The sequence below is a fragment of the Trachypithecus francoisi genome, unplaced genomic scaffold, assembly GCF_009764315.1.
Source record: "Trachypithecus francoisi isolate TF-2019V2 unplaced genomic scaffold, Tfra_2.0 Lachesis_group13, whole genome shotgun sequence".
Taxonomy (NCBI): domain Eukaryota; kingdom Metazoa; phylum Chordata; class Mammalia; order Primates; family Cercopithecidae; genus Trachypithecus; species Trachypithecus francoisi.
This window is the reverse complement of record NW_022681458.1, coordinates 85212356-85231571: the sequence shown is the minus strand read 5'-3', so window position 1 is coordinate 85231571 and position 19216 is coordinate 85212356. Positions and strand designations below refer to the sequence as shown.

The following is a 19216-nucleotide window of genomic DNA, read 5'->3' as shown; positions in this document are numbered from 1 at the left end:
CAGCAACTGCTGCAGAAGTGTGTGGAGTTGGGAACGGGTCCCACTCTCTGATTACAAGCCCAACAACAGAGTCCATGCCACTGCTGGGGACAGGGTTACTTCTCACTGCCCCAGACAGGGAACTTTCAGGCTCTGGAAAGTATACACTCTGGTTTCCTTTGTCCCAGGAGCCACGTCCTTGGTGTGCTGCACAGTTCCTTCCCCAGAGAGTAGTACTCCATGTGGACTAGAGTACTAAGGACCACACAACACCTTTGGGTCCAGCTAGCACTGTGCCACTGTAGCCCTCTAGCTAGACACTGGGGAATGTCAGTGGAGGCTTCCAGAATGTAGAACTATAGGGCCTATGGTTACCAGGGCAGGATGAATCCAACTGACAGCAGAACTCTCACAATTATGCTGTTTTGCAGCTCCTTAGGTCTCAGGGAGGTGTGTGACCCAGTACAAGTTCCCTGTCTAGTGTAATGTCCACGAAGAGTCTCTAGATCATTGTCCATGTTAGTCTAAGGGTTCATACAGGTAGAGAAGCTCTCCCATGGCAACAGTCTAGTGGGAATATGGACTGCTAAGGGTCTCTCACTTACCCATTCCCTGCAATAGGAAGCCCCTCTGGGCTCCCAGCCAATCTCAGCCACTGGCTGCTCACTTCCTTCTTCTTCCGTGTCTCGGTTGTTTCCTATGACTTTTCTGTTGCTCTCCAGTGATCTCTCCTAGATGTTCTATTCAAGATGTGATTATCTCTTTGCAATTTTGGTTCTTCTTTCTGGGGAAGGTGAGTGTCTAATGTCCCTAATCAGCCATCTTAATGCCTCTATACTTTAAATAATCTCTAGATTACTTATAATACTTAATGCTACATAAATAGTTTTAATACTGTATTGGGTTTTTACTTGCATTATTTTTATTGCTGTATTGTTAATTTTTGTTGGTTTTTTTTCCCAAATATTTTCAATCTGCAGTTGATTGAATCTGCAGATGTGAAACCCGCAGATATGGAGGGCCAACTGTATAGGATTCCATTCATTTAGGTTTACTTTAAATTATTTCAACTGTGTTTTATAGTTGAGTGTTGTCATATTGTTTTAAATGCATCTGCTGATATTGTCATATGGTTTTTCTTTAGTCTGCTGAAATGGTAAATTGAAATATCAGATTTTTGAATGTTGAACTAGCCTTGCATTCCTAGGACAAACTCCACAAGAAAATAATGTATTATCCTGTTGTTACATTTTTGTTCAAGTTGATAACATTTTGTTGAGGATTTTTGCATCTCTATGAGAGATACTGGTCTGTAGTTTTCTTTCACTGTGATGTCTTTACCTAGTTTAGCTTTCAGTGTTATACTGGTTCCATAAAATGAACTGAAAGATGTTCCCTCCACTTGCACATTCTGGAAGTTTATGTAGAATAGACATTATTTCTTCCTAAAAATTTTGATAGAATTCACCAGTGAAGTCATGTGAGATTAGAGACTTTTTTGTTAGAAGTTTTCAAGCTTTGCTGCAAAATGAACATCTTTAATCTCTTTAGGACTATTCAGGTTATCTATTATTTCTTGATTAGTCTTTGGAAGTTTATATCTTTCAAGGAATTTGCTCATTTTACCTAAATATTTTAATTGTGAATAAAATGCAATATTCTTTTATTTTTAGTTTTATGTCTGTAGAGTAGAGAGCAATGTCCTTCTTTCATTTCTAACATCAGTAATTTGTGTATTCCCTCTATTTTCTTTGTAAATCTAGCTAAGGTGAACCACTTTGACCTATGAGTATTTAGAAGTTTGTTGCTTAATAAGTTCCTGTTGTTGATTTCTAGTTTGTTTCCATTATATTCAGAGAACATATTCTGCATATTTTAATTTTTAAAAAATTTATTAGGTTTGTTCTATGCCCCCACAATATGGTCTATCTTGGCTAATATTCTACATGTACTTTAAAATATGTGTATTCTGCTGTTGTTAGTTGGAATGTTACATAAATGTCAATTAGATCAAGTTAGTTAAAATTATTTTTTAGATTTTGTATATCCTTACTAAAGTTTGGTGTTTTTTTTTTTTTTTTTGAGACGGAGTCTCGCTCTGTTGCCCAGGCTGGAGTGCAGTGGCCAGATCTCAGCTCACTGCAAGCTCCGCCTCCCAGGTTCCCGCCATTCTCCTGCCTCAGCCTCCCGTTGGTTTACTTATTCTATCAGATATGAGTAAGGAGTTTGAAGACTCAAAATATAATTAAAGATGTGTCTATTTCCCTTTCAGTTCTATCCATTGTTGTTTCACGCATTTTGAAGCTCTTTGGCTAGAAGCATACACAACATTATGATATCTTGTCAGTGAAGTGATATCTCTATTACTATGGAATATCCCTTGTAGCATCTTATCTTTTGATGTCTATTTTGTTTGTTATTAATATAGCCACCCCAGCTTTCTTATAATTAGTGTTTGTATAATTTTTTCCATAATTTTACTTTCAATCTATTTGTCTCTTTATATTTAAAGTGCATTTCTTATATTAAAGTGGATTTCTTATGATAGCATATAGATCTTGCTTTTTTACCTAGTCTGACAATCTCAGTCTTCTCATCACTATACTTAAACCATTTACATTTAATGCAACTATTGGTATAACTGAATTGAAATCTACCATATTGTTCATGTTTTCTCTTCATTGTTTTTGATCCCTTGGATATTTTATCCTCATGCTTTTGGATTAATTGAATGTTTTTATTCCATTTTATTTACATTATTAGCTTATTATTTTTACCATTTTAAAAATATTTTTGAGAGATGTTCTTGCAGCTGGGCACAGTGGTTCATACCTATAATACTTTAGGAGGCCAAGGCAGGAGGATCACTTGAGGCCAGGAGTTTAAGACCAGCCTGAGCACTGTAGTAAGACCCTATCTCTACAAGTAACAATCATACGAAAAAAAATACACAAAAAACTAGCCAGGTGTGGTGCATGCTTCTGAGCTTTTATGGGTTTTGTCTGTTTGTTTTGAGACAGGATTTCACTTTGTCAGCCAGATTGGAGTGCAATGACATGATCATAGCTCACTGCAGCCTTGACCGCCCGAGCTTAAGCAATCCCTCCCACCTCAGCCTCCCCAGTATCTGGGACTACAGGTGTCTACAACCATACGTGGCTAATGTTTTTCATTTTTTGTAAAGACAGGGTCTTGCTATGTTGCCTAGGTTGGTCTCAAACTCCTAGGCACAAGTAATCCTTCCACCTTGGTCTCCTAAAGTGCTGGGATTACATAAGTTCTTATTTATTGGAAAATGTCTATTTCTCTTTCAGTAAAAAAAAAAAAAACATGTAGTATGGAATATTGAGTTGGTAATTTTTTACTCACTGCATTTAAAGTTGTCACTTTATTGCATTAAGACTGTTCTTGTAAAAATATTAAAAATTTAAAAAATAAAATCACTCCATTGGTTTGTGTTTTACAGTTTCTGCTAAGAAGTCTGCTGCAATTCTTAACTTTGTTCCTCTTTATGTAAGAGGTATTTTTTAATGCAAGCTGCCTTCAAGATTTTCTATTCATCTTTGAATGTCATCAGTTAGAATGTGATGGATGTTGTCTATAGATGTAAGGTTTGGAAGTAGAGAAATTTCTCTGGATTGGGCTCTCCAAGCTTCTGTGCTTGGTGGTTTGATGTCTTTCATTATATCTAGAAATTATTAACCAATATCTCTTCAACTATTTATTTTGTCCCATTCTCCCTTTTTTTCCTTCTAGCATTCCATTTACACATATGTTAATATATTACTTGATATTACCCTATACCTCTTGGATGCTCTATTGAGTCTTTTTGCTCCTCCCTCTTTATTACCTTTGGACACTTCCCTCTTTAGTGTAATGGCTTTAAACAAGTATAAGTACACTATTATTAGGTAATTTCTAGTGATCCATTTTCAAATTTATGGTTCTTTCTTTGGCTGTCTCAGGTCAATTGATGAGCACACCAAAGGTATTCTTCATTTGTTTTTCATATTTACCCTTTCCTTTTGACATTTTCTTTTTTTTTTTTTTGAGACGGAGTCTCGCTCTGCCGCCCAGGCTGGAGTGCAGTGGCCGGGTCTCAGCTCACTGCAAGCTCCGCCTCCTGGGTTTACGCCATTCTCCTGCCTCAGCCTCCCAAGCAGCTGGGACTACAGGCGCCCGCCATGTCGCCCGGCTAGTTTTTTGTATTTTTTAGTAGAGACGGGGTTTCACCATGTTAGCCAGGATGGTCTCGATCTCCTGACCTCGTGATCCGCCCGTCTCGGCCTCCCAAAGTGCTGGGATTACAGGCTTGAGCCACCGCGCCCGGCCCCTTTTGACATTTTCTTACACTCTCTACCCTTCTAATGAAATGCTATATCTGTTCGTGCATATTTTCCACCTTTTCCACTACAGCTTTTAATCATAGTTATTTTAAATTTCTTGCCTAATAGTTCTAAAATCTGCATCATATCTAAATCAGGTTCTATTGAGTGCTCTGTCACTTGTGAGTAGGGTTTTTTCTTAAGTATCTCCTCATTATTATTGGTTGATATAAATATAATTATACTATTGGTAAATTTAATCATACTATCATAAGGTCTTTACACTAAAACTGGAGGTGTCAGGGTAAAGAGAGAAGCATGAAGTAAGAAGATTGAAGTGTCAGATGTGAAGAGTAATGAATGAAATGACACAGTATTGATTCAAAAGGAACATTAAGAAAGAATACAGTTAAACACAGAGCAACCACTTATAAATAATAATTAGAAGAGAGAGTTAAGAAAATCATAAAGTAAAATGAAATACTCAAAAAATTACTAGTAAAACAGAGGGCAAAAAAGAGGAACAGCAGAATGATAAAAAGAAAAATAAATAGGCTACAAATTACTATACTAATTGTTAATGAACTAAACACCTTAATTACTGTCCAAATGTTAAAAGGCAAAAGTTAAGAACTAACTATATGCTGTGTACAAAGGCTGCACTTTTGTTATAAAGAAGCTGATAGAAAGTAAAGGAAAGGGAAAAAATACACGCAAATACTAAACGTAAGAAAACTGGCATGGTTATATTACTATTAGAGAAGATTTCAAGACAAACAGTATTACTGAGATAAAGAGGGCCATCTTTTATTAATGAAATAGTCATTGCATCAGGAAGGCATGGAAATTGTAAATGTGTACGTGCCTAAGTGTTTCAAAATATATAAAATAGAAACTAATGAAACTAAAGGGAGAAACAAATACATGAGTATAGCTGCACACTTAGTAAGAAATACAGATGATGAGAACAACACTATCAATAAACCTCACCTAACTGGCATGTACAAAACAATACACCCAACAGCCAAAACTAATCTATGGTGGAGTAAAGAACAGCGGATGCCTTTGGGAGTACTGCTTTGAGATATGACTAGGTAGACATGAGGGAGCTCACTGTGATGATGTTTATCTTTAATATCTTGAAAGAGATTAGGTGAATGTATTTCTCAAAATTTCATGAGTACACACAAAAGACTTGTGAATGTCATTATATATAAATATTTTATCCAAAGAGAAAAGTGTTGAACTCTGTGTAATAATAGGCATGCTGAAGTATTTCAAATGAAGTATACTGCCATCTGTAATTTACTTGGAGTTGCATCAGAAAATAACATATATTAATGGACAGAAGGATAGATAAATGGATACATATGTGATAAGGCAAATATGATAAAATAATAATGGTATAATCCAATTGGTCAGTATATGGGTGATAACTAAAATTCTTTTAATTCTGGTGTATATTTGAAGTTTAAAAATAAAACTTAGGAGGAAAAGTAAAGCAAAATCAAACTTTCCCCAAACAAAAATGAATTAGAATGTGTTGCTATCAGAACTGAACTACAAAAATTGAAGGAAGATCTTCAGGCTGAAAGAAAATGACAACAGATATAAACTTGGATTTATACCAAGTAATGAAGAGTACTAAAAGTGATAAATAGGTGGGTAAATGTAAAATAGTACATTCATTTTTAAAACTTCTTTAAAGGTAACTAAATACTTAAAGCCAAAATAATAACTCTAAGTTTTATAAAATATTTAGAAGTAAAACATATGAGATTAATAGCACAAAAGACAAAGAGAGGGAAATGGAGGCATATGATGGTAAAGTTCTTAAATAAACTATGGTAATCAAAGGTATTATACATTTTGGAACAATCACTAAAAATAAAGAGGCATAGCTTAGAAACTAATAGTGAAAATAATATATAAAGCTAATATTTAGTCAATTTAACCAAATGAAGGCAAAAGGGGGAAATGAGAGAGGATATATAAAAATAAGATGACAGATTTATTACATACAACCATATTGGTAAATACATTAAATGTATATGTTGTAAATGCTCCAGTTAAAAGACAAGTATGCAAGACAGGATAAAAAAAGCAGGACCCAAACATATGCTCTCTATATAAGAAACACAATTTAAATATAAAGATATATATGAGTTAAGCATAAGAGAATGGAAAATTTATAACATGTAGACATTCAGCACAAGAAAACTGGAATAACAGAGTAACTATATCAATAGTTTTAAAAAGTAGATATATAAATATTAACCATAAGAAAGGTGGGATAGTTATATTAATATCAACAGAGTGGACCTCAAGGCAAAGCATATTACCAGTAAAAAAGATAAATGTCATAAAAACAAATATTACCAAGGATAAAGTAGGAGTTTTCCCAATCATAAGTATGAATCAAGAGGACATAATAATTCTAATTGTGTATGTACCTAAAAACAAAATTTTCAAATATAGGAAGCAACAATTAGAAAAAAACAAAAAAAAAGGAAATATATAAATCCACAAGTAAATTAGAGATGTCAACAATCCTTTCTCAATAGCTGGTGAAACAAGAAGAGAATCAGTAAAGATAGAAAAGACTTCAATAACACTGTCTAGCAACTTGACCTAAATGACACTTACAGAACACTCCACTCATCCAAAGGGAATACATAGTATTTTCAAGTACATATGGAGTATTCACAAGGTCAGACATATGCCAGGCTATAAAACAAACACAAATGAATTCAAAATAAATGAAATCATACAGATTATGTTATTTCATCCCAAATGGATTTAAAGTAGAATTCTGTAAGAAAAAAAACTCTGAAAAGTACTAAAATATTTGGCAGTTAAATAACAGACATCCAAATAACACACAGGCGGCTCCAAAAAATTACAAAGGAAACTAGGAAGTATTTTTAATTCAGTATGAATAAAAACACAATATCACAATTTCTGGATGAGCTGAAGCAGTTGCTGAGAAGGAAACTTAGCAGTTAAATACTTATATTAGAAAAGAAGAGAGGTCTTAAATTAACAATTTAATATGGGTCAGCAAACTGTGGGCCATTGACTATAAATAAGGTTTTATTGAAATGCAGCAACATCTATCTGTTTGTGTATTGTCCATGGCTGCTTTCACACTACAAAGGCAGGGTTAAGTGAATGCAACAGTGAGTATTCGTTTCACAAGCCTAAAATAGGATAAACTCTGACCCTTTGAGAAAATGTTGCCAACACTTGGTATAATGTACCTGCTAAAGAACCTGGAATAAAAAGCAATAAATTAAACCTAAAGAAAGTAGGTGAAGAAAATAATTAAGAGAAGAAAATAACTAAAAACAAATAGAGAAAATAAATAAAACCAAAAGCTATTTATTTGCAAGAAATCAATAAAACTGATAAACCTCCAGCTAGACTGATCACGGTAAAAGGAGAGAAAATTTAAATTCCCTATGTCAGAAATATTAAAGGGGCCATCACTACAAATCTTATAAATATTAAAAGGATAATAAGGAAATATGGCAAAAAGAAACCTTCATGGTAATGGCAATATCCAAAACATAGTTGAGTAAAAGCCATTCTGGGGAACATCATCTTGATTTGGCACAATAACTCTCTATACTTCTAAAGGGGTCCAGGTGTTTTAATGAAGTCAACTTTCTTCTCTCTACAAAAGGGAATGCCTTTTAATATAACATAGCTAAAGAGTAGCTGTAGGAAATAAAGATTTTCAAAAAGAGTTTCATTCAGTTACACATTTATTATTCTATAAGGAATCTTCTGCTAATTATATAATTATTCTGTATTCAACCTGTCAAGTTTTGTGTAACGTCTATTTTCTGGAAATACAAATGACAGATTGCAAGTAGAATTTAAGTGACAATGCAATCTCACCATGACTATCAGAGCAGGCAAATGTCCACAGAGTAGAATTTTTACTCTTGGAGAATGAAAATGGGGATGATAAAGAAAAAAAAAAATACACTTCCAGGGGAGTAGGCCAGGAAAATGTCATCAGATAAAGTTGTGAGACGTGATTAGTTAATACTGTTTAATATATTTTGGCTCTGTTGTAAAACAATCTTGTTTTTTTAAAGCTGTATTAATCTGGATTACCAGTTTCTGAATTAACATCGCTTAGATACGTATGCATTTAAAAAACTAAATATTTGTTGTTTTTAATTATTATTTTTAATTGATACATAATTGTATATATTTATGGGATACAATGTGATATTTTGATACATGTATACAATGTCCAGTGATCACATCAGGAGAATTAGCATATCCACCACCTCAAACATTTATCATTTCTTTATGTTGAGAACATTCAAAATCTGGTCTTCTAGCTATTTGAACACATCCACATCCTGATGAATTAGATTTTTTTCTAGTCCTGTTTTTGATCATAGAGTCTTTATTTCAGTCAATTATGGAGTTGCACACAAAAAGGTATAAGGTGCTTAATCAACATGCAGAGATGTAGCATCCATCCCTGTCTTTTTACTAACCATGAGATAAGAAAGACAAAATAGATTGGGAGAAAATGTGTGTTTCACTTTCAAAATGGGAGCATCCTAATGATTTTCTTGAAGTGAAAAGTTTAATGAAAAAGTGGATTGATCTAATTTGGGATGTTTAAGTCATTGGCAAATTTAAATTGTTTTAAAAAAATAATAATAAGCCAAGCTCTTGAGTCATACTGAGTGATTCACCCATGAATTCTTGAGATTAATTTAAAACAGCTCCAAAGAAACAGTATCTTTGCATGCCTACTCTCTAAAAGACAGAAGAGAACAACAGAAAGGAGAAGTTATTCCAGAGGAAAAAAAGTGAAGAATCAGGACAGAGCAGGGCTGTGTTAGCCTGGCTGGCCAATCAGAGCAGTGAATTCAAGGGGCACAGGATGAGGCAACGGTAGGCCCTGAGAAGTAGCCAAGTGTTGGCTTCTATGGAAATAAAGTCTTCCTTGTCTGTTTCATACTCCCACTCACCTCCTCCATCCTTTTACTTTCTACTGGATCCCTAAGTAGGAGGAGTAGTGATTTGTATTGTTCGGGTTTCAGGGAACCAAGTGGCCCACATGCTTTAGGGATCCAACTTTCAAATAATAAGAAAAACACAGGGCTCATGGTCATGGCCATGTCTCCCATCTTTTCCACAGCAAGTGTGGGAAGGGTACAACCTGCTTCCTTGGTAGAAGAGATCCCGCCACCTCTTTCTAGACTTTCTACTTTTTCCCTCACTTAACAGTTGCCCCTGAAATTATTGCCTGGAACTCCTGTTCGAGTTTCCATGAGAGCTGAACTAATGTGAGGTATTGTAAATAGAGGTCCCTTTCTCCACAACCTCTATGGCTTCATTTTGCCAGGACTGAATAGCCTTTCAGTGGTTTCCTGGAGTTAGGATCCAGGGTTCGGGTTTATCACAGCTCCTCTGCCTTTATGCTTGGGCTATTTAGTTGTTGAAAAGAAGAGTGTATTCAAGTTTGCCATGCTACTGGGGGCAAAAGCTCCAGGTAATATGAAAAAGTTACTTTGCCTCGTTTCACCTCCTTTTTCTAGATGTCACCTCTTAAATGAAGATGAGACTCAGAAGACAGTGTTTGGGTATTCCTAGGTCCCATTAGCAAAAGAGTCATTTCTGTATCATTTATGAACATACCGCAATTTCTTAAACATACTACCCCAATTTCTTAAACAATGTAAGGATAAATCTTGAGATTTTGACTATTGACTGTGAAAAATGTACGACCTAGAAGACCAAAGCAATGGAAAACCAAAAAGAAACCTCACAGATACAAATGATAAGGTGTAACTAATGACATTCTTCACAGAAATAGAAAAAAAAAAATCCTAAAATATATATGGAACCACAAGAGGCCCAGCATAGCCAAAGCTATCCTAAGGAAAAAGGACAAAACTAGAAGAATCACATTATCTGACTTCAAATTATACTAGAGAGCTACAGTAACCAAAACAGCATGGTACTGACATAAAAACAGACACATAGACCAATGAAACAGAATAGAGAACCTGGAAACAAATCCACCCACCTACAGTGAACTCATCTTTGACACAGGTGCCAAGAACATACACTGGGGAAAGGATAGTCTCTTCAATAAATGGTCCTGGGAAAACTGGATGTCCATATGCAGAAGAATGTAAGTAGACCCCCATCTCTTACAATATACAAAACAAATCAAATCAAAATGGATTAAAGACCTCAAACTATGAAACTACTACAAGAAAACATTGGGGAAAATCTCCAGGACATTGGTTTGTGCAAAAATTTCCTGAGTAATATCCCACAAGCACAGACACCCAAAGGAAACATGGACAAATGGGATCATATCAAGTTAAAAAGCTTCTGCACAGTAAAGGATACAATCAACAAAGTGAAAAGACAATCCACAGAATGGGAGAAAATATTTGCAAACTACCTCTCTCATAAGGAATTAATATCCAGAATATATAAGGAGCTAAAACAACTCTGTAGGGAAAAAAATCTAATAATCCAATTTTTAAAAAGGGCAAAAGATTTGAATAGCCATTACTCAAAAGATGACATACAAATGGCAAACAGCACATGAAAAGGTGCTCAACATCACTGATCATCAAAGAAATGCAAATAAAAATTACAAAGATATCATCTCGCCCCAGTTAAAATGGCTTACATTCCAAAGACAGGCAATAATGAATGCTGGCAAGGATGTGGAGAAAAGGGAACACTTGTACACTGGTTGGCAGGATTGTAAATTAGTACAACCACTAAGAAGAACCCTTTGGAGGTTCCTCAAAAAATTAAAACTTGAGCTACCATATGATCCAGCAATCCCACTGATGGATATAACCCAAAAGAAAGAAAATCAGTATATGGAAGAGATCTGCACTTCCATGTTTGTTGCAGCACTGTTTACAATAGCCAAGATTTGGAAGCAACCTGAGTGTCCATCAACAGATGAATGGATAATGAAAATGTGGTACATATACACAATGGAGAACTATTCAGCCATAAAAAGAATGAGATCCAGTCATCTGCAACAACATGGATGGAAGTGGAGATCATTATGTTAACAGAAATAAGCCAGGAACAGAATGACAAGCATCACCTGTTCTCACTTATTTGTGGGATCTTAAAATCAAAAAAATTAGACTCATGGTCAGAGAGAGTAGAAGAACGGTTATCAGAGGCTGGGAAGGGTAGCAGGGGGTTGGCAGGGAGGTGGGGACAGTTAATGGTACAAAAATAAAGACAAAATGAATAGGACCTACTACTTGATAGCACAATAGGGTGGCTGTAGTCAGTAACAACTTAATTGCATATTTTAAAATAAAGCATGTAATTGGATTGTTTGTAAGTCAAAGGATAAAATGTTTGAGGGGATGGATACCCTATTTTCCATGACGTGCTTATTTCACACTGCATGCCTGTATCAAAACATGTCATGTACCCCATACATATATATATCTATGATGTACCCACAAAATGTTTTTAAATAATTTAAAACTGTTTAATGATAAGGTATAATACATAGTACACTCCTTATGCTTAGAATTTTTCCTTTGTTTTGGTCTGTTTATGAATTATATGAAAATTCTCTTGTTCTATTATTTATTAAAATAAACTCTTCATATACATGTCGACATAATCTGTTTGAGCTTTGTAATGATCCATGCCTGCAGTTGTCCATTTAGAGGATACTACAGATCTCAAATTGAAGATAACATTAATTATTTGGTAGCCACATTTACAGGTCAAGACTAAGCTAGAGCAGGAACTAAACAGCTTCAGGATGATATTTATGTATCCAAGCCCCTTCCCCAAAAAACGTGTCATTGCTCTCTTAGGAACATGCTCTAAAACTTCAAACTACATTGGAGTAACAGGTCCCATAGGGCTCAGCAGCCTCCCTATTCCTGCCTCTATCCAATCTCCTCTCCTCTTAACCTTATTTATGGCAAGAGATGCAAGTACTGCCAAGAAAAGTACAACAAAGTGGGTCTTGGCCATTGCCTGAAAGCATTTCCCCTAAAAGAGAAACATGAAAGTTTATTCAAAAGGAAACTACTCCAAAACTGCATCTGAAAATAACCAGTTTCAAAATACAGCAAACTTGGGAAAAACCAACTGCTTTCATGCAACAATCAAGGGAATCAAGAGTTATTCTTGTTTTTTTCACCCATATTTTCATGTCTAGATACTCATGTAGGATTAGGAAAAGCTAGGCAGCCTTTCAGGTTCATACAGAAGAAGAGAGCTATGCTGTGCAAAGAGTTGGGAGTGACACATCCAGAGACGCACATGAAGACAGAAACAGAGCTAGAACAGGAGAGGTTTTTAGAGATGAAGGCTAGAAAATAGGTCTTCACTTCTCTTTTTAACAAAAGAGCCAGAAATATATGCATCAGCAACAGTTTATCTCACAACAGGATTTCATTTATGTTGGTTTGCAAGATAAAAGTACAGAACACCCAATTAAATTGGAATTAAACAGCAATTAATTTTTAATATATTTGTGTTCTATGTCATACTTGTGACACACTTACACTAAAGAGGTATTCATTGTTTACCTCAAATTCAATTTAACAAGGTATTCTCTGCCTTATTTGCTAAGTCTGTGGCTCTATTTAATGCGTCTTTGAAAAGTTATCGGTAAATGCCCTTGGCTCTCAATTTTTTATCATCAGTCCAGATTTATCCCCTGAACTTCAGACGCAGAAAACCAGCTGCTTACTTGACATCTCCGTTTCAGCATCTTAGAGGTATTTTAAACTCAACATATCCAAAACAGAGCTCCTGTATCTGTCACCATCAACCCTTCTCTCCCCACACCAGCTTTTCCTGCAGTCTGCCCCACCCCAATTAAGGGTCCATTCTTCCATTGCTTGGGTAAGTCATCCTTAGCTACTCACTTTCACAGCTCAAAGTCCTTTATTTTTTGTATGAGTTTACCAATTCAGAGGAAATCTCTAATCATAGTTTCTCCTGGGCCAGAGATGTCTTCCTTGGAACCAGGGAGCCTCTTGCCACACCTGTGTCAATCAACCAATAAATGACTATGCTTAAAGTAGGGTAGGTAAAGGTGGCAACATCTTTTGCATTTATAAACTCAGTCAGCCCTGAGCTTTCACTTTCACTTCCAGCAACACTGTGGAAAACTCTTAGTGGAAACTGCTAACTATTGTTTGCGGTGGTGGTGCAGGGGTGCAGGGGGATGGGGGGGGATGAATTTCATTACTTGAAACCCTCACTCTCACCCTGGTTATTAAGGAGATACTTATTCCATTTTTAGAGTAACAACATACGGCTTTCTGGACTATAATGCTTTCTGGACCAGAGGACAAAGGAATTTTAAGAAATTAGAATAGAATGCACAATATGTAAATCTATGAAACATCTAAATCACAGCTTCAAAGTAGAGAACTCCAGGACACTTTCTGCCACTTCTTTTTTGGGTACACATGATGAATGTTGTGAAGCCATGTCAGGTCTCTCTTATCAGACATCAAGGCATCCAGTACCTACATAATCAGAGTAACTCAGAGCAGCCTGATTTTTTCGTTTCTTTTGTTTTTAGAGACAGTGCCTCACTGTCACCCAGGCTGGAGTGCAGTGGTGCGATCATGGCTCACTGCAATCTTGAACTCCTGTCTCAAGCAATCCTCCTGTCTCAGCCTCCCAAGCAGCTAGGACCACAGGTGTGTGCCACCAGACCTGGCTAGTTGTTCTTAAATTTTTTGTAGAGACAGCGTCTCACTGTGTTGCCTAAGCTGGTCTTGAACTTGCTGGCCTCAAGCAATCCTCATGCCTTGGCCTCCCAAAGTACTGGGATTAGAGGCATGAGCCACTGCACCTGGCTAGCCTGATTTTTTTAATTCCAGTCCAGACCAATAAATAGTTTTTCTAAGTCTCCACCAGCTGTTATCTTCTGAGATTCTCAAAAAGGAGCAATGGACATCCCTCAGGTGACAACAATGTGGGGAATGAGCAACCAAAGTAAAAAAGGTTTACTGGTTTATCATGTGTTCAGATATTTAAAGTTCTAGGCCTGCTCTGCAGAGCCAAATGAAAGGTGGTGCCTTCTGTCACACCGTTTCACTAACTATGTCATTACATCAAGAACGACTTCTCATATAACATTCCAACAATGGCAAGTACATGTCATAAATAGCCAATATGATTAACAGTGTAATTTGTAAAAGTGACCAGGTAAAAATACAGTTGGCTAAGCATGTGATAAAACCAACTGAAAAAATGAAAAGCAAAACAAAACTACCTTGAATCTTTTTACCAATAGCCAGAGATTTTTACAAAGTTAAGAATAAATACTGTAAGTAGCAATATACACTGTTAATGTGGGACACAGAGGGGTAAAAATTTCTTAAGAAGATTTGAAAATGATTGCACCTGACATAGAAAAGTTTTTGTAAAAGTTCAACTTCAATAAATACGTCTCTACTATATTATTCCATATCATGCATTTTTCTTAGACTTCAAATTTTAAGTGAGCGACTTTGAATGGATTATCTTTTTTTATTTTTTGCATATTTCAATGTCAAAAGTTTCCACGCCTTTTCAAGAACATGAGGCATGTTGCTATGCTCAAGGTCTCTGAAATTTTCTAAAGATTCTGGATATACAACAAAATATACCCTTGAAGCTACATTAAAAAAATTGAATCTGTTTTTAAAATGTGTGCAGCCAAGTTATCAGCTCCTCCAAATAAAAAGAGTTGTACAGACAGCCTGCAGAGGCAGTTTCACCCCATCAAAACTGTGATATCTTGAAGACTTTTCTTTGTAAATTCTATTAAATTGTCAAGAGCACTTTCAGTATCCCAAGTTAGCAGAGTTTTCACCCACTTTTTAAAGACTTTCCCATAGTTGGTTTTCTCCCACTTATAAATTTATTAACTCTAAACGCTAATATTTCACTTTATCCCATTATCTTTCTGACAGTCTTGGGCTGTTTTCCTAAAAGATAACTGAAATGCTTTAATCCTCAGATTTTGTCAACAATCAAATTTGTATTTGAATATTGTATTTAGTGATTCTCTCAGGCCATCTGAAACACTGAAATCTGTACATGACAGCAATCACATCATTCAAATCATTCTGTTGCACATGTCACTAAGAGGAAAACGACCCACCAGGAATATAGCTATTAATGTCAAACAGATTGTCATCTGGGAAAACAAAATGCATCAAAATCAGCTTCGGACAAAACACAGCTCTACGGGAAAACACCATATTTTTATGTGCAAATGACTTCAATGTCTGATAGAAATTTTTAAAGAACGAGTTAGCAAAGAATCTGTTCCTCCTCTGCATAATCCAGGACAATGTAATGAAAACAGTTTTCTAGGTAAAGGGCTTTTAGTCACAGCATATTATGATTTTATCAAAGATGCATTTGCCCCACTTTCTAGTAAACATTATAAAGAAACGTCTGGCTTCTAGATTGGGTAGAGGGCTCTATTTAGCCTATCAAGGCACAGACCTGTTATAAACTCTGGGGCGCTTGCCAGAATTTTTTTCCCCAGAAACTCTGAGTAAAGATCGTACCTCGAAAGCAATGTGCGTTGCAAACCACACAGATTTAAGCTCCCACTCTCGCCTCCATAGCTTGGCATCTGCGGCTTTTGGGGTATTCCCCGCCTCCTAAAACTCAGACTAAATCATCACCTCCCACCACCACCATGCCACCATCCTTGAGCAGCTCTCAGGGGCTTAGCACAGAGCGCGTCCGACGCACACCTGCAGCCCTCCCGGTCCCTGCAGGGTGAACCCAGCTCCTAGCCATGCGCGCACCCACAAACGCTCTCCTATTTTCTCCGCTGCAAACTGCCCACAAATTAGTCACCCACCTCACCCCTACTACTTATTCCCCCACGTCCCTGCCGCCTTTTCTCTCTTCCGGTGGCTTCGTCCCCAACACACCTGTCTACCCCTACGGCTGCCAGACGTCAGGTGCCCACGCTGCACCCTATCCCGCGCCCCCTCAATCCGACTGGCGCTTCCCGGTCCGCCCCGAAGGTCAGTTTGCTCGGAGTACCCGCTGTCCCCCACCCCCGTGCCCACCCGCAGACCTCCCCCCAGCTCCCACCCTCGCGGACGCCGGGGGAGAAACCAGCAACGTACCTGCCGAGAGCTCGGCGGCCGCGGCGAGCAGCAGGAGAGCCTGGCGGAGCGCTGAGCGGAGCGCCCGGGTCATCGCCACCAGGCGGCCGCGCCGGGGCTGCGAGGCCCCAGAGCAGAGCGAGGCAGCCGGGGCAGCACGGCCCGCTTTGAAGTTCCCGGGCCGCGGGAGGGGAGCGCGGCACCGACACCCTTTTGAAGTGCGCGGTTGGCTCTAGTCAGTGTGGGCGCCCCCCTCCCCGGCCGCCCCCATCCCACGCCCCCCGCGGCTGGCGGTGCGCGGAGCTCCTGCCACTGGCCCCGCAGCCGGGCGGCGAGGGGGTGGTGGGGCGGGCGGCAGAGCCCGCCCCTGCCGCGCCTCCGCCCCCTGCGCCCTCTCGCAGCCGCCCGGGCCTGCTGCTGCAGGGCAGGCGGGCAAAGGCGGCCCTGTACCTAGCAGTGAGAGCCCAGAGCTGGGGCGAAGAAAAGGGGGAGGTGGGGAAGCGTCGCGGAACCTCCGGGACTAGATACTCCGGAAGGGGGCTCCGCACGAGAGGGAAAGCCCCACTGAGACTTTAGGGAAACTTCAACTACGTGGCGATTGCACCCTGGTGATCCGCTCTATAGCCTCCCGCAGAAGAGCCAGCCCCCTAGCTCTCCTGACGTTTGTTGTCCAGGGTCCTTAAGTCCAACCAGGCTGCGCTGTGAGAGCCCCGCGGGCTTTCTACTCGCTTGTCCCACCACTACGTCCTAGCCGTTTGCGCCTCTGGGGAAGGGCGCCCTCTCTGTTCATCCCTGGAAATGACCAGTTGTCCGACTGCCTTCTGGACCTATAAGCTTTGGTTTAACAAACTTCATCTCTTCTCGGGTGCCTTTTGGGAACTCTCCCCTCTATGAATGGCGACCAAAGTTGGACCACCTGCGCCAGGTGATGTGGCCATCTACAATGTGTGACCCAGGTCTGGTAGTAAAAGACCTCACTTATGGAAGATATTTCGGCAGCTACAATTTCAGCAATTGAAGAACTAAGGGAACACACATACACACACACACACACACACACACACGGATTAAGGGAAAGGGAAGAATTGTTTAAAGTAATATATGAGAAATTTGTTTGAGTATTGTTTAATCCCCAGAGGCTGTCAAATAGGTATGTTTCCCATGTGGATTGTGCCTGAAAATATAAGGACAACGGCAACATTACCAATTAATAGAAATTAACCTAAATTCAATTCACCTATGGAGTCTGAACATTAAAGTGAATGGGATTATTTCAACCTGAACAACACGAAAAAGCAAGAGTACAGTACTGGTATTATTACTACTGTTGGGGGTTCCTTGAAAAGTGATAGCATCATAAAAATTGCTTTAGAGTAAAACATTGCTTGCTTCTTCACTAGCTCAGCACTAAATTATACGCTAGGTGTCTAAGTTCTATGAAAGACTTATGGTGAAATGTTGTATATAATTGCCTTTATTATCAAAGGATCACAATATTGGAGATGAGATGGTCATTGGACTTTCAGATGCGGGTGGCATGCTGAGGATCCCTTCTGCCACCACCTTGGATAAGTCAAAATATTCCTAAGCACAAAGAAACTTTGTTCTCATTTTATCCTGGATCCAAACAAACAAAAAACTGGAGATGTGGGACAAATCTGAGCCCTTTCAGACACCCACAAAACAGATGCTTTTTTAAAAAGGCAAGAAAATGCTAGGACACATTATATTTTGTCTGGTTTGGCTTGCTCATTATTTGATAACTGCACCTTAAATTGTGATCTGCCAATAGATCATGATACCAGGAGCCTAAGAGCAGAATGTAGTGAACTTTCTGGGTCTGCTTCCTCAAAAGTAAATGGAACTTAATTCCTCCCTATTTCCCAGAATTTTGACCAGGATCAAAAAGGGAAGTGTATGAGAGAGCATTGTTAAACCATACACATTACAACAATGGCAGGGATTTACTCCCCACATACTTATTTTGTCTCCAATTTAGTAAGCAACATCCTCTGCAAGTTGTAAAGCTCTCATTTGCAAAAAAAAATTAACAATAAAAAAGCTTATTATTCCAAGAAGTCGAATTTTGAATAATTTCAATATTCTACACAAACTCAATGCTTAGTCTAATGGTGCATTATCAGCACAGTAGCCACTAGCCACATGTGGGTGGATATTGAGCCCTTGAAATGTGTCTAGACTGAATCGACATATGCTGTAAATAAAAAAGACATGCCAGGTCCAAAGATTTAGTACAAAAATAAGAATGTATCAGATACATTACTACTAATTTTATGTTGCTTAAATGTTGCAATGATAGTATTTTGGACATATTGAGTTGAATAAAATATATTATTAAATCAATATTACCTATTTCTTTTTACTTTTTAGTGTGACTACTAGAAAATTTTAAATTACATATGTGGCCCACATTACATCTCTACTGGACAGTACTGGTCTAAAGAATCCTCATCAGATGGCAAGGATCCTTACCTTGTCTTAAGAACAGTTTGTATGTATGTATGTGTGTGTGTGTGTGTGTGTCAGTGTGTGTGTGTGTGTGTGTATATATGAGTAGTTACATATCTTGTCAGTCAGTATATGGTCAGCCAATAAAGGAATCAGGATCTTTTAAATTCTTGGCTGAAAGTTCTGTAAAACATCAAGAAAGGTTAGTACATCAAAAACCTAAGTACTTTATTTGTAGGAATATTTTAAACTAGGTCTTTAAATACCATTTTCCCCATCCGCTTGTGCATGTTCCAATGTCAGTACTATGAA

At 38.0% G+C, this 19216-nt stretch overlaps 1 protein-coding gene across 1 annotated transcript in view; it reads right to left on the bottom strand.

The window, feature by feature from the left end:
- The window catches only part of ACVR1C (activin A receptor type 1C), a 101056-nt gene extending 84023 nt beyond the window's left edge, over window positions 1-17033 (bottom strand). The window contains exon 1 of the mRNA XM_033231433.1: window positions 16457-17033. Within this exon, the coding sequence (XP_033087324.1) occupies window positions 16457-16529 (73 nt within the window). The 5' untranslated portion in view covers window positions 16530-17033. The remainder of the gene's footprint in view (window positions 1-16456) is intronic.
- Window positions 17034-19216: the final 2183 nt, after the last annotated feature.